The following is a 15696-nucleotide window of genomic DNA, read 5'->3' as shown; positions in this document are numbered from 1 at the left end:
GTCACTTGTTACAGGCCAACTCTGCCCAGCTGGGGAGTAGACTATGGCAAAGCAAACCCTGCAAGTGAGCCTCATGCTGGGCTGCTCTCATGGGGGCTCAAGAGAGACCTAAAAGCTATGTTGCAGCTCTCAGCCCTGCTGCATGCTAATGGGCTGCCTTGGTGCTTGGCTGCATTAGTGGTAACAGCAGCACTCAGCAGCTGCTCCTGCCTCCTCTGCGCCTGCTCATCTGATCACAGCACTGGCCATCAGAGCTGCTCCGTGTGTCCCGGTGGCTCCCATCAGAGATAATTAGATGTTCCTCTCTAGTGAAGCTGGAAACAGCTCCTCTGTGCTTGCCTTTCGCTGTGTGCTGCATGGGGCATCACTGGTGTGGAGCTGGCCTCCTCCTTGCCCATGGCTGGGGTTGGGAAGAGCTGAGTTACAAACACTGCAGCCCCATGTCATTTTGGGGTAGAATACGGCATGTGCTCTGGTGTGCACAGGGATGGCTGTCCTCCTGTGTGTCACCTCTCGGTTGAATGTGGAGGTGACTGAGGAACAGATCCTAACCTCTGCTGTGCTTGCCTGCCTCAGCAGGCTGTACTGCCTGAACCCTTAGCCTCCCTCCCCAGCATGGCTGCATCCCTCCCTGGGCCAGAGCATCCCTGGTAGGCCCTGTGGTCAGTCCTGCACACAGAGGCTGTCCAGCAGGAGACCTTTTCCTCTTGCCCACAAGTGCAGGCAGCTGGTTTCACTACAGGCTCGTTGTTTCATCCAGGGCCAGAAGCAGAGAGTTCAGATCAGACCACTGGGGACAACTCACAGGCTTTGGCTGATGCCCCTTTGTGTGTGCCCTGGGACCACAGGGGCCTTTCAGGACAGGGCTCTGTGCCATGCCTCTCACCCACCACATGGAAACCAGCTTGTTCCATGCCTGCCTGCATTCACTGTCAACTCTAGCCCAGATAAGAAGTGTCACTGTGAAGACTTGTGTCTGGGTGCCCTTTGGGACAGTTGGCAGGGCTTGGACCAGGGAGGACGCAGGAAGCATTTCAGGACTTGTTTGTGCAAGAAGCTATTTTAAACTCCTCTGCTGAGCTTGGAGTCGAATGAGGTTGATCTCAGAAGTGGTGCTATCAGGGGAGAGACAGGGAAGGCTCCCAGCAGTGAGGACTCCCTGTGCCCAGAGCTGGGATCCCACTATGGGCAGACCAAACCCTTCCCTGTTGTATGCACTTGTCGGTGTCAGCCCCAGTCTCCTCATCTGCAGCCTGAACCCATGGCCCTCATCCTGCCTGCTTTGGACACACATGAGGAATTCATTCCTTCCTCTCCACAGGCAGCCTTTTACATGCTTGACAGCGTTTATCGCATCCTGAGTCATGTTGTGTGCTTCTGCCAGCCCTGCTGCCTCTCTCCTTCCCCCAGACAGCCCGGTGAGGAAGAGTTAAACAAAAATTAGATAAGAAAACTGAAATTGTTGGTGATTATGAATTTTGGCAAGCAGAAAAAAAATTGCAAATTCTTTAGTGTCATGAGGGTGCTTAAAATAAAAGAGCTGTAATGAGACGAGATCCTGTAGCATGTGCAAGCTGAATTGTGCTAGATTGGTTATTCTCATTCTGCATATGATTGCTGATGGCTTCTGCAAGGCAAGGGACGTGGGCTCGGAGTGCTTTTCTTGCTGTTTAGTCTCTTCTCCCTCGCACCCCCCCTGCTTCCCAGTGGCACAAAGGGTGCCGGGACCGCGTCCCCTTCTGCAGAAGGGCTGTTGGCAGCAGATGTGCCTTGATGACAGGGTGCGGGCACATGGCCCTGTGTCTGCCGCAGGGTGCTTGGCTGGTTCTCAGTGTCGCCCCCAGATTTCTCCTATAGAATGGATGTGAAGTGAAGGTTCAGGGTCAGATCTCCCTCTTGCAGCCCCAAACACTTTCTGGATTGAGTGGGTGCTGGCTGCGGGAACCAGTAGCGGGTGTGAAGTTGTAATAATCCCATTTTGTTAATTACTGGTTTTCTGAGGAGGACTTTTGTTCCTGATTGTCCACAGTGGGATGAGTATTTTTAACTTCCCCGTTTTCTCTAATTGTATAACCACCTTCTCTGCCCACAGAGAGGACGACCAAGTCACTGGCAATCCTTGGCAGGGCAGCCTGGCCAGGGATGATGGGCAGAGTTTTTTATCTTTCCAAGCCAAAATTCCCTCTTGGAGCTCGTTACATAACCAGGAGGCATTCAGCTGGATCAGAAGCTGCTTAAATTCACAGCTCGCTGCACATGATGGATGCCTATGGGCCAGGGTGGGCGAGATGCTGCCTGGCATGGGCAGGGCTGTGCTTGGGAGTGGTGGAGGCTGTAGTTAGGTCAGTTGTCCACTGTCTGCAGCAGAATCTGCTCCAGGTTCAGATGAGGAGGTAGTTGGTGATCTCCCATCACGAGTGCTTGCTCCGTCAGTCCTCACTGTCTCTCCCGGTTCATTTGGGCTCACTGCTGTTTCAAAGGAATCGTTCCCAGCTTTGCTTCTCCCCCTTTTTCCCTGGTTTTCTCACCCAGGGAGTGTCTCGGCGAATGTTAAGGCTGGCCAGGATCCCAAACAGTAGGTGTCTAGCAAAAACCAAAACAAACAGGGGAAAAAGAAATAGAGATCCCCAGACCCACAGGGCCAAGTCCAGTGGAACCGCAGCTGCTCCCACCAGCGCCACGCTGGCTGCGGGCTGTCCTGCTGCTTCCCCACCAGGGATGGAGGGAGCAGCGTGCAACAGGGTGGATGCTCCTACCCACCCGGAAGGCACAGATCTGGAGTCTGAGACAGGCAGGGAGGGGAGAAAACACCAGCTGAATTTCTTGGAAGCCAACCTTGTGTGATGTTTCTGGCATTGCTGGTGTGCTGGGATGGGATCTGACCTTCCAGCAGCACATGCAAGCAGCAGTGAACACCCTCCCATGCCTGGTGCTGAATTCCCATGCTCCTGATGGTGCATCTTGGTGTTCTCTTCCCCAGGTGGAGTTGCTGCTTCTCAGTGTCCCAAAGAAGACAGCAGGAGCTCAGGAGCTTTGCATGAGACCACAGGAACCAAGCGGACCTACGATATGATGGAGGGGAGGATCAGCCGGGGTTTATCAGCCCGTGATAGCTTATCTGCCAACATTGAAGGTGGGCCTGGGTGAAACCTTCACCCTTGCTGTGTTAGTAGTGACTCTCAGAGACACCATCTTGCCTCTTGCCTACATGATACACTTTCTCATGTCTGTGTTTTGGCAGTGGTTCACTGGTACCCTGCAACATATCCCAGCAGGACAGCATCTGACCAGTATGGAAAACCAAGGGACACAGACTGGCCTGTTTGGCTTTGGTTCCTGCCCTGGCAGACCAGTGTCAGGGCTATTAAAAAAGGGAATCACATTTTCTTGAAAGAGAAATAATTCAGCAATTGTTGATGGTTTTCCTTGTTGTCCCAGGGGTCCCTGGTAACACTGTTGTGTATTTGCTGTCAGTGAACTCCTGTGTCAAGCCAGCTTTCTCCTTTGGATCTGTTCTAGGTCTCATGGGTCGAGCAATCCCTCCAGACCGACACAGTCCCCATAACCTAAAGGAGCAGCATCACATGCGGGGCTCAATTACACAAGGTAAAGCCTGCAAGTAGAAGATGGCCATGGCCAGAGGTAATGTGGGGAGGTATTTCACATGCTTGGCCTCTTGTTGTCAGGCTAGGAGGAAACAAGGTTGAACCCATCAAAGTCCAGCTGCACATCTCTGCACTCTCAGCCCAGAGATTCTCAGTCTTGCTCAGCTTCTACCAGCCTAAGCTCTCACCAAAGTCAGGGGTGACTTGCATGAAGGCAGGCTAAAACTAGTGCAGAATCCATCTGGAAAGTGGTGGTAGATGTGAGGTGGTCCAGCTGCATTAGTGATGTAGCTGCTCTGTATACTCGGTTGGGTACCAGTCCCTGAGTTACGTGCATTAACTTGAGACCCCCTTGAACTCTGAAGCACCCTCTGCATCCATCATCTGCTTGGGGGTTGCAGGAATACCTCGGTCCTACGTGGAGGCTCATGAGGACTACCTCAGAAGAGAAGCCAAACAGCTCAAGAGGGAAAACACTCCACCGAGGGACTTATCTGATGCCTACAAGGTCAGGTCTCACGAGGGCCTTACACCTCTGAAAATGAAACCAGCCCATGAAGACCTGGTGGCCACAGTGAAAGAAGCGGGAAGATCAATCCATGAGATCCCGCGGGAGGAGCTGAGGCGGACGCCAGACATCTCTCTGACGAGGCCTCTGAAGGAAGGCTCCATCACGCAGGTGAGGATGGGGCAAACAGCCCATGGGATTGGTCCTGCTCAGGCTGCTGTCCTCACACAGACCCTGGGGACCATTCCCAAGGTAAAAAGGGAGGTGCAAGGGCTCCGGCTTGCAAACACATCACTGGTCAGAACTGAGTCTCTGCTTAGGTACAGGTTGCTCTTCCACATCCTTTGATGGGGTCCTTTCCAATCCAGATCATCCTATGACACTTCCTAGCAGATAAATACAAAACCCAGGGAAGGGAGCTCAGCATCCCCTGGCACATTAAGAATGCAATGCTCTATGTATACGTGTACACGGAAGGGGATGCTTTTGGCTCTTGTTTAAGGCCAGAGTCAACTCATTGCCCTTGGTGGTTGGACTCTGGGTGCACATAATCTTGGTCCTCCTCCCTTTATGGGCAAGTGGCAACCCAGCAAGGCCGGTAGTTAGGATGGAACATGGCATGCTGTGTCCTGTTGGGCTCCAAATATTTGGAGGGTTCCCATGGCACCTTGTAGTCCTACTTCATTTCGCAGTGTGTGTAGGAGAGAGGCGTGATGGGCACAGCCAGCCTTGAGCACTGACTCATCATCATCTTGTTGGAGCACACCGAGACATGCAGGATGGGCGCTCCACCCTGCCCCATGCTGTGTGGGGCTGTTCTCTCTGCTTTGCTGATGGTTGCTGCCATTTGACCAAGTAAAGTTGGGTACTGGCCCACTGAATGAGGAAGCACGAATCCCATTGGAAGTTGGTGGGATGCGGTTGCTGGATCCCCTTCTGCTCTGCGTCCCTTTGATGTCCCCCCTTTCTCCTGTCCCCAGGGTACCCCACTGAAGTACGACAGCAGCTCTTCCTCCTCGAGTACCAAAAAGCACGATGTGCGGTCCATCATCGGCAGTCCCGGCAGGACTTTTCACTCTGTGCACTCACTGGATGTCATCCAAGACCCGAGGAATCTGGAGAGAGCTTACGAAGAGAGCCTGAAAAACAGGCCAAGCCCAGTGACAAACTCGGGTGGCTCCATCGCCAGAGGGGCTCCTGTGATTGTACCCGAGCCGGGCAAGCCCCACCAGAGTGCCCTCTCCTATGAGGACCACCAGGCAGGGCACAGCACGGCATTTGGCAGCCACTTGCACAGAGGGTCTCCGGTCTCCACACGGGAATCCACACCACGGCAGCATGAAGGTACTTGGCAAAGCCTTTATTTGATGCTAACATCTCTAGAAGGCCTGCAGGAGGTGGCTGCTGACCCCACCTGCCCGAGCTGTTTCCAACCAGTGCCTGTCAAACCCGTTCTCCCCAGCACCCTGCTCCCACTCTTGCCCGTGGCAGTGGCTGACTCACAGCCCTGGGGAGGCTGCCAGGGACAGCTGGGGCTCAGCTCCCTTCCTTGGGGTGCAGTGAGGGCACCCCATGTCTGCACCATGGTAACCAAAGGGACAGTTGGATCGTGGCTGGTGAAGCTGGTGGTGTTTGAAAAGCAGCATCCCAGCATTGTCCCATGGTACCCTTCTTTCTGCAGGCAATTAAGCAGCGCTTGGTGCATTGCGTGAGGGGATCTTCACACTTGTCACAGTCTGGTGTGTGTTTGCCTTGTGTGTTTGTGCCTCATCCATCACCTTGGCACTTGAGTGCCTTGCTTACAGGAACATCTAATCCCTCCTGAGCCGGTGGATCCGGGCAGTGCAGCTGGTCTGTGGGATCTGCTGTCTCCCTGCACCAGGCAGGGTCTGCTCATGGCCCTGGCATCAGTCATCTGCCCAGAGGGGGGCTCCCTGGGAGCAGTGTGTGTCTGGGCTGGGCTTGGCTTAGTGATCTGGTGAGGCAAGCTCAGATCCAGAGCACAAAACCCCTTCTTGCTTCATGGCAACGTTTGTGGGCAGGATCAGTGCTGAAGCCAGTCCCTAAGACACCTTGTTCTACCAAGCCTGCCAGCTACGGGTAACTGCTCTGGGGCCTTTTGCATCTCCTGCCTGCAAATACTCGTCCTAACCCAGGAGTCTTGTGATTTGGGGGCGTGCAGCACAAGGCATTGCAATCTGCTGAGAAGCGAGGTGAGGACGTGCCTCCCCGGCAAGCAGTGAGAGATGGGGCTGTGCGGCGCAGAGCTCCTCCAAAACACATCCCCATCATTCATTGCTATCTGGGGCACCTCCGGCTCTCCGTGGTTGGTGTGTCCGTTTGCTGCAGCCTCCGCTGTGCTCCTGGTTAGGTCAGTCGTTCTGGGGGAAGCCTGCAGATGTTGGCAGATGTTGGTCCCCAGCTCTGCCCAGCAGTGGTGACCTCCTTGTGCCGAAGAGCACAGCAGCGAGGCTTCGCTGTCAGCTGCTTGTGCAGGCCAGGGTGAGCTCACAGACTGCCCAGCGTGGATGCATTGGGGTGGAGGGGTGGTTTGGGACAGGATTCTCTCTCTGGATGCAGCTGGGGCTTGGCCTGCTTCAGCCTCGGTGGCGTAACAGGGCACGGTGGTGCGGGGAGGAGGGAAGGGTCCCTCAAGGTCAGCGAGGGCCCTGAGGGACACGGCTGGCTGCAGGCATTCCTCAGGGACGCGGCTTGGCCACAGTGCTCAGTCTCTGAGTCATTTCCCTCTCACTGCAGGGAGCATCACTGCCGGGAAGCCGGTGTCCCAGGACAGAAAGATCACCCCCACATCGAGAGAGCTCAACAACTCCAAGTCTCCACATGCCCCCGTGGCTGACCACCACCACCCCATCTCCCCATATGAGCACCTGCTCCGTGGTGTGAGTGGGGTCGACCTGTACCGAGGACACATCCCGCTGGCTTTTGACCCCGCTGCCATCCCGAGGGGAATCCAACTGGAAGCAGGTACCCTTCAGTCTGTTTGGAATTGGTTTTTAACTCATCAGACTCCAAAAGCGTGAGGTCTCTGGAGAAAGCCACTTACATCTGCATCCTTTTCTCTCCCAGCTGCTGCTTACTACCTGCCAAGGCACCTGGCTCCGAGCCCCACATACCCCCACCTCTACCCCCCGTACCTCATCCGGGGCTACCCGGACACGGCCGCCATGGAGAACCGGCAGACCATCATCAACGACTACATCACATCCCAGCAGATGCACCACAACGCCGCAGCCACGGCCATGGCGCAGCGGGCGGACATGCTGCGCGGCTTGTCACCCCGGGAGCCCTCCCTCGCCCTCAACTATGCAGCAGGTCCTCCTGGCACGGCACCATCCGGGGGCTTGGGGGCATCTGGGGTGAAGGAGCAGCCCCAAGGGCCGAGCCGGCAGCAGGGTGTCACGCAGCAGTGTAGGAACTTGGCTGGTCAGCATGGAGGACAGCCAGAGGGAACTTGATGCTCTTTTTGCCATCTTTAGTTACTACAGACTGCTTGAAGCAGCTCTGGTCTTGGGTCACAGGAGCACTTCCCAGCCTGGCCCTGCTGGCCTTTGGAGATTAAAACACTGTCCCAAAGGGGTGTCTGGCTTTCTGCAAAGGGTAGAGCATGCTGGGGAGCTGCAGCTGATGCTGCCTGCAGCCCCCTTGCTCTAGCAGGGATAGAGCTCAACATTTTTCCTCCCCACTATTCCTAACAGCAGGATATGCTCACAGATTTGCCCATAGAAGAGTCTCCTCCCCTTATAACCAGCACCCAGGGACCTTGTATGTGCTCACACCTTCTGTGCTGTGCCAGAGCAATGGGGACGGGTGGACACTCCCAGCACTGCTTCCTGCTCTAATGCAGCCCAGCTGCAGCAGCTCAGCAGCATCCTGACAGTCCTCTCACTTCTCTCTCCAGGCATCATCGACCTGTCCCAAGTGCCGCACCTGCCTGTCCTCGTGCCCCCTACCCCTGGTACCTCTGCCACTACCATGGACCGCATCACCTACATCCCCGGGCCCCCCCAGACCTTTGGCAGCCGGCACAGCAGCTCCCCACTCTCCCCAGGTAACGCTGCAGATTGCATTTCCCATAGGAAAGCACTTGGGCAGGATTCCCTTAACCAGTCCAGGGCAGTGGACTCTGCCAGGGCAGAAGGGGGAGCCCAAATTCATTCTCATTCAGAGACCAGCCCACCAAACATTCTAATCCTCCCTGCTGGGAGCTTCCTTGCTTTTCCTCTTTCTTCCCAAAAAGGCACAGCTATTCCATGGTTTGCCCAGGTTTTGTCATACTGGTTGCCCTGTTTGTGCTGCTGCAGGTGACCTTGGATGGAGTCATTCCCTACCTGCTCTGCAGACACAGCAGTGTGAAGAGCAGGTGGTGTTCCCTAGGTTGGGAATTGCTGTGTCTGCAGCCCTTTCACTGCCTTTCATTCGGGTTTCAGGAGGCCCCACACACATGACCAAACAATCGGGATCGTCTGTGTCCGAGCGGGAACGGGAGCGGGAGCGAGAACGGGAGCGGGAGCGTGAAAAATCCATCCTAGCATCCACCACGGTGGAGCATGCACCCATCTGGAGGCCAGGTAGGCTGGGGTGGGGAGCCTGGCACCACGTCTGGGGGCATGTGCTGGGTGGAAGTGGGGTTGGGGCTGTAAAACACGGGGCTGAAGAAGCCGGTCTTTGTGTTTCCCCAGGTACGGAGCAGTCCAGCAGCCGCTCGTCCTCACACTCTCACAGCCACCAGCACTCTCCCGTCTCACCCCGCACCCATGAGACCATCCAGCAGCGCCCCAGCGTGCTCCACAACACGAGCATGAAGATCATCTCCTCGGAGACCCCCACCCCTTCTGTCCTGCGGTATGGCCCCACAGCATGGCTCCTGCACCAGCACAGCTGTGGTGGTTAATGAGTGATCATCACATGGGCACCTCTGAGATGGAGCGAGGGTTGTTTTGGCCTTCAGTATCAGTGGGAACAGGGTTGGGGTGTGCAGGGAAGTTGTGTGGGGAGAGGCAGGTTTTGGTGCCCAATTTCCTTCACTTTTCCTGGTAGGAGCCTCCCTGTGCCCAGAATGGGTATCACTCCTCTTGCTGGAAGTGGAGTTAATGAAGGTCTCTGGGAGCTGTCCATGGGTTTATTCTCTCCAGTAGATGCATCCAGGCCACTGCCAGTGATGGAGGCCCCATCTGAGCCCTCCTTACCTGTCCAGCATGAGTCAGCCCTACACTCAGGAGCCCTGGGAGCCCCTTGGCCAGGCAGGGCTGAGCACAGCACTCCTCCTTCTCCACGTGCTTCTCTCATCTTTGCCTTGTCTTTGCCTCCAGATCCTCCTCCACCACTACCACATCACCGATCCGCTCTGCTGCCTTCCCCTCGGCCTCCACCCTGCGCTCCTCCATCAGCTCAGCGGACGGCTATGCCACCCCAATGGACCCGGCCATCCTGCAGAAAGAGGCCTCGAGGGCACGGGAAGCCAAGGCAGAACGACCCCAAACTGACAACGTCTTCACCTCAAAGCTGCCAAGTGGAGCCAACCTCGAACAGTCGCCTTCACCCATTAAAGCCATGGAGTCAAGACCTTTACCCGCCTCTGGACCCGGTTCTTCTCATCACTATAGCAGAGGGCAGGGGAAAAGCCAGCAGCACCATCACCCTTTGGACCAGCAGCATGCAGCCTCGGGCCCTGAGCAGCACAGTAGAGAAAAGAGTCAAAGTAAACGCTTTTCAGTGCAGGAACAGGAGCTCCGAGCACTGGGTAAGACCACTACGACAGCGGCCAACTTCATAGATGTGATTATCATGCGCCAAATGGCTTGTGATAAGGGGCAGCGAGAAAGAGGCTCGCTAAGTAACGACTCCACTGGTGCTGGTAAGGAATTGGAGGGGAGAGGTGAGAGAGCTGTGGCCTGAAACCCCTTTTATTTCATGCTTTCTTATTTTTAGTTGCACGTTTTGGCTCTCGGCTCCCTCGGCTCCGCCAGTGTTCTTGTCCCGCTGCTTCCCGGTTGTTGTGTTATCCCAGGCTTCTTTCTTTATGTGTGTTTTAAGGATCTTCCCTCCTCTCACCCTCTTTTAGTTTTTCTCGTTGCCAAGTCCTGTTTTGCAAACGTCGTTCAGTTCCTGGTATTGCTTTTTACAGACAATAGCAATGTGCTAATTCTGATTTCCCCATCATTCGGAATTCCCAGGCAGTCTGGAAGGAGTGGTTGTGGGTAATAAATCAAACCAGCAAAGCAGAGAATTAGGAGTGTGAGCAGGACAGGGCTCCTGGCCATCAGGCAGGCACCTCCCTGCGCTGAGAGTGCAGGATCTCAGATGCTGCATGGTGCAGCTGAGATGGGGTCCCTTCACTTGGAGTGACCTCACTCAGGGTCCCAGTGCTGGATGCTGCACAAGAGGGTAATGTGAACATGGTTCCACCAGCATGCAGGAGCAACAGCCAGCCTGTGGGGATTTGATGGGATCCTATCTTCAAGCTGAAGCATCTGCCTTGGCCACCAGCACTGAGGGCTGCTGTCCAGCTCCCTTTCCTCTAACCCAAGGCTGGAAGGACACAGCAGCATGGCCAGGGAGGAGAGCTGCTCTCATTGGCTTATCCCGATCATCCCATCCCACCACTTGGTCACGTCTGTTCCCAGCCCTTTCTATCAGCGTGCTCCAGGTCCAAGGACACACCTCTGGCCACAGTGTGCTGCCTGGCTGAGCTTTTCCTCTGCCTTTTTCCCTGGCATCAGTGTTTCCTCCAGCTGAGTGTTGTCATGCTGCAGAGGAGAGGGGCAGCTTTTCTCCAGCTATGAGCTTACAGAAGGGAGCTGGTGTTCCTCAGCACTTTCATGCTGGTTAGGGACCTTTCCAGAGCATCCCTTTGGAGCTGGCATACATGGGATGATGGGGGATGCTGCATCCCTATCCCTGGCACAGGGAGGTTCTCCCCTTACTGTGCCCCAGGTGTGTGCAAGGTCAGTGGCACTGGGGAGCCTCCAGCAGCGCTGTCAGCCGCCTGCCAGATCTGCCTGCAGTGGGTGGTTTCTAGGAGCCGAGTGTTAGGAGGGTAAAGGTCTGTGGGTGCATAAGTCATGAGTGTTACCAAACGTGCTGGGCTGGGGAGCAGCAGTGTGGGTTCCTCCAGGGCTCCTTCCTCCGCCCCTGCTCTGTGGAGTATAACTCATCCATGCGTCAGTTTTGCCTCTGTTGAAAGGTGATGTGGTCTGATGCTCTGCCTGTTCTCATGCGGTTTGAGTCCATGCAAAGGCCTTAAAAGGCAGAGAATGGTCAAGAAAATGCTTTGCCCCCGCAGTGTGCGAGTCTGCTGTCTCCTCACATCAGAGGTGGCTCCAGGGGTCCCTGCAGTGTGACCTGCCGGGTCTTCCCTCATCTCTTTTCAACCCCCTTTGCTGAACGTGTGACTCTGCCCACAAGTGATGCTGGCCACGGCACTAGGGAAAAGCCAGGTGAGCTCCTGGTTTTAATTCCCTTCTCCCTTTGTCCTCAGGCTTTCACGGAGGCTACAGCCCTGAGCGGATGGAAGCAGTGAGTCCCGTGAGCTCACCCAGCCTGTCCCATGAGAAAGGGGCCAAGCTGCTGCAGGATGTGGAGAAGGGGCACGGGGAGCATGACCTGAGGCAGAAACAGCAAGGTGAGGGCAGGGGCTGGCAGTGCCAGATGGCACAGGAGAGCCTGAGCTGGGATGGAGGGGCTTTGCCAGCCAGCTTTCACTCACTGTGCCCCAGTGCTGATCCAGGATGGGAGCCAGAGATCAGGACACTGATGTTACCTCACACTGGCTCTCCTCTTTGTTCCTCTCAGGCTCGCTGAAGGCCTCAGCTCCCGAAGCAGCCCACCTGCAGCACCTCCGGCAGCCCGATGGGCCCCAGTGCCAGCCCGTGCAGTCCAGCCAGAGCATCAAGGGCATGAACCAGCGGGTGGTCACCTTGGCCCAGCACATCAGTGTAATTATCCTCATTCTCGCCTTCCCACTGGGGCTTCAGGGAAGAGGGAAGAGCTGTTATGTAGCATGTCTGCTAGGGAAGGGCTGGGAGTGATGCTGGAGACCTCAGCACCTCTGGTTGGGGGCTGGAGAGCAGGGTGCATCCAGCATGTTCAGCCTGGGTGTTTGCATCCCCAGCAAGCCCTCATTTGAGCCCAGCAAAGCAAGAGAGAGAAATGACCCTGTTTCTGACCTGGGTTTCTCATTCTAGGAGGTCATCACACAGGACTACACCCGCCACCACCCGCAGCAGCTCAACTCCCACATCCAGGCCCCGGTGTACACCTTCCCCGGGGCCACGTGCCCCGTGCTGGACCTGCGCCGTGCCCCCAGCGAGGTGTATCTGCAGCAGCAGGAGCACCCAGTGGCCTCCAGGATCTCCCCACAGAATGAAGGGGGAAAAAGGTGAGCTCAGAGAGTGCAACCAGAGCTGGTGCAGATGGGTCTCTGCCCACCCGCTGTGCCAGTCTGAGTGCAGATGGACCAGGGATACCCCCAGTAAGGGGGTGCATAGGGCAGGCTGGTGTTTGGTATCACTGAATTCATGCTCCCCAGCATGGGTTGCTTGCTTACACAGCCCACAGTGTAAAACTGCTCTCTGATCTGGGCATTTTTCCCCTGTGGTGGTGTCTCCTGCCATCCTTGTCCTGGAGATGCTCTCTAGACCCCCTTAGAGACCATGTATGATCCCTTTCCCGATCTGGCCTGCGTCACAGAATAGGTCATGTTGAAAGGGACCTCTTGAGATTGTCCATCCCAATGCCCTGCTCTCAAGCAGACTCAGCTGGAGCAGGTTTTCCTGGGCCATGGCCAGTGGAGTTTTGAGTATCTCCAGGGATGGAAACTTCAACACCTTTCTGCCAACCTACACCAGCCCTTGAGCACCCTCACAGTAAAAACACTTCCATGGGGATGGAATTTCATATGTTTTGGTTTGTGCCTCTTGTCCTGTCACAGTCCTCAGTCCCTGGCACAAGATGCAGTGACCTTTCAGACCACAGGTGGTTCCAGAAACCCAAAGCAGGTGTTTTCCATTGGTTTACAGTTCATTTTATCTTTGTTTCTCTCAGTGAATCAGAAGCCTGTTCCATACATGTGCCTTGTCAACTGCAGCTCTCCATTTCAAGCACCACCTGTATTTCTTTTAAGTCACTTTTCAAATCCTGGTACTGATAACAGCATCCAGGAAAGAGTGGTGTCTCCAAACTGGTGGTTCCTTGACAGTAAATGTTATTAGGAGCAGGCGAAGCTGGGAAGAGCCAGAGTTGGCTTTATAACATGAGGGGAGAGAGCCCAGCCCTGGCCACCCAGCAGTGGAAAAAAGAAACCACAGAAAGAACAAAGATGTAAATTCCCAGAACTTGCCGTGAAGAATTCCTCATGGATTTGAGCCTGGCTGTCTCCCAGGCACTGGCCACAGGCAGGCACCAGGGGACTGCACCGGTCCTCTTCAGACTGCTCCAGCAGCAGACAAGGTGGATGGGAGGTGGTGGGTCCACGAACATGATGGAGGATCAAAAGCTGCATCCCCAAAGGGTTAACATCACAGCCCTTCAAAGGGTTGTGACCCTGCCAGCCAGGAACACTTGGCTGAGTCAGCAGGTCCCAGGACTGGCCCCTCCATCCCTCCTGGGCAGCTGTGTTTTGGTGTGATGCCTGTGAATCAGGGCCATGGTTGGCTCAGGGCTGCTCTGCACGCCTGCAGTGCGTGATGCCCAAGCTGCTCTCTCCCTCCTGCTCCCATTATAAGGCACCATGGGGTGCGGAAGGTTTGGCCTTTTGCCCTGCTGTGGGAACGCTATTCTAGTCCTTCTCCCCATGCTGACCCCGAGCTGCTCGTTCAGGGACAGCGCCTGTTGCAATGAGCCCATTGCGTGTCCCCGCCGCAGGTCCCCGGAGCAGAGCAAGGCCTCGGCCGGCAGCGGCGCGGACAACTGCATCGAACCGGTCTCTCCACCAGACGGCGTGGGAGAACCGGAGCACGCCAAGAGCGCCACGTACCCGATCCTGTACCGCGAGGGCGAGCAGATGGACCAGAGGTAACGGCAGGGGACGGGATGGTGCGGACAGCGCAGGGATGTTCACCCCGTCCCCACGCTCGCCGTGGTCCAGGCTGCTTTTCTGGCAGCCAAAAGCAGTGTCACATCCCGGGTTGCTGTCTGTCTATAGGGGGGTTCAACACTGCGTGGTACCTTTGCAATAGGGAGAAAAGTTGGAGATCCCAAATGTCTCAGCAGCTCCCCTGCTGATTCCCCGAAGTTAGAGTCTGTCTAGCAGGGCATTGTGAACTGCACACTGCAGAGGTTTCTGATGGCCTCTTGCTTTTGCAGGATGGGGTCCAAGTCCCCAGGAAACAACACTCAGCCTCCAGCTTTCTTCAGCAAGCTGACGGAGAGCAACTCTGCCATGGTGAAGTCCAAGAAACAGGAGATCATCAAGAAGCTCAGCACGACCAACAAAAACGAGACGGAGTACAGTAAGGACATGTGGGGATGCGAATGCAGGGCACCAGGGCAAAAAGCCTTGAGGACACATGAAGCAAAGGAGATTTGGGAATGGATGCTGATGTGTTAAGAGAGCTGCCAGCCAGCTTTCTGATTGGTGCCACAGTTTGTTGGGAAGTGTAAGGTACAGATGCTTCCTGGGATGAGCGATGCTGGAGCTTGCTCTAGGGCTCCCCTTACTCTAGGGCTGTCAATCCCACCCGCACCACATAACCTCAATAGGAAGGAAATAATGAGCTGAGCATGGAGGAGACTTAAGAGCAATTGATACTTTAATGAATGGCCAGCCAAGCTGAATCCTTCCTCCTTGAGCTGCATCTCCCCCCAGCATGACTTTAAGCCCTACATCAATATTGGTATAGCTCTGTAAGACTAACGTGGCTGGCTTGTATTAGAAATCCATCCCGTTCATTCATTAACCGCTAATAGAGTAGATGGGATCATAATTTAATTTAGCCCAGCATTATATGGTCAATACTAATTCAGTTTGAATCCATCTTACAACAGCTGCATTGGATAAGAGGGACCAAGCTGTCTCGTCTCCTGGATGATGTTACCATGAGCCAACAGTATTGTTATGCCCCTTTGGGGACATGTGGCTGAACCCTGTGACCTTCCACACTTTCCCTTATCAAGGAAAAATACATAGAAATAGGAAACTTCTCTTATTTGATGAGAATTGTTGTTATTCTAAGGAAAGTGAAATCCAAGTCAAACAGCTCAGCTAAGAGGGAAAATATTGATTTAACATTTCTCCTCCTCCTCCTCGCCCTCCCCGCTGCCCAGACCTGCCCCGTGGATGTGGGGATTTGAGCCTTTGGAAATCCCATAGGTGGGAGAGAGGGTTTGATGTGCGGTCCAAAGGGCTGGAGGAAGAGAGGTCAGCACTGAGCACAAGACATCACTCTCTGGGCTCTGCTTTTCTGCCCCTTCCCAGCTGGCCAGGCATGTCCACTGTGGATCTCCCAAAGGACCTGGTCCCAGCCAGCACCCACAGCCCCAGCTCCAGCCCAGGGGAAGGTGGGCTGCTGTGAGGCTGGGTGCTGTGATGAGGGAGCACTGGGATCCTGTGGCTGGCACTGCAGG

General features: G+C 55.3%; 1 protein-coding gene across 9 annotated transcripts in view; it reads left to right on the top strand.

Moving 5' to 3' along the window:
• Positions 1-15696, top strand: part of NCOR2 (nuclear receptor corepressor 2) — a 160202-nt gene that overhangs the window by 138600 nt on the left and 5906 nt on the right. For all 9 annotated transcript variants that reach the window (XM_061344678.1, XM_061344674.1, XM_061344677.1 and 6 more), the window contains exons 28-42: positions 2981-3133; positions 3520-3606; positions 4007-4284; positions 5094-5457; positions 6871-7098; positions 7201-7446; positions 8033-8182; positions 8562-8702; positions 8814-8976; positions 9444-9874; positions 11612-11755; positions 11926-12068; positions 12318-12511; positions 13996-14145; positions 14437-14582. In XM_061344678.1, coding sequence (XP_061200662.1) covers positions 2981-3133; positions 3520-3606; positions 4007-4284; positions 5094-5457; positions 6871-7098; positions 7201-7446; positions 8033-8182; positions 8562-8702; positions 8814-8976; positions 9444-9874; positions 11612-11755; positions 11926-12068; positions 12318-12511; positions 13996-14145; positions 14437-14582 — 3018 coding nt within the window. The remainder of the gene's footprint in view (positions 1-2980; positions 3134-3519; positions 3607-4006; positions 4285-5093; positions 5458-6870; positions 7099-7200; positions 7447-8032; positions 8183-8561; positions 8703-8813; positions 8977-9443; positions 9875-11611; positions 11756-11925; positions 12069-12317; positions 12512-13995; positions 14146-14436; positions 14583-15696) is intronic.

Source organism: Neopsephotus bourkii, unplaced genomic scaffold, assembly GCF_033783945.1.
Source record: "Neopsephotus bourkii isolate Nb327-2 ecotype Australia unplaced genomic scaffold, CSIRO-AGI_Nbou_v1 NB_230, whole genome shotgun sequence".
In the NCBI taxonomy this organism is placed as follows: Eukaryota; Metazoa; Chordata; class Aves; order Psittaciformes; family Psittacidae; genus Neopsephotus; species Neopsephotus bourkii.
Note: the sequence above shows the minus strand (reverse complement) of the source record. Positions and strands in the feature narration are given on the sequence as shown.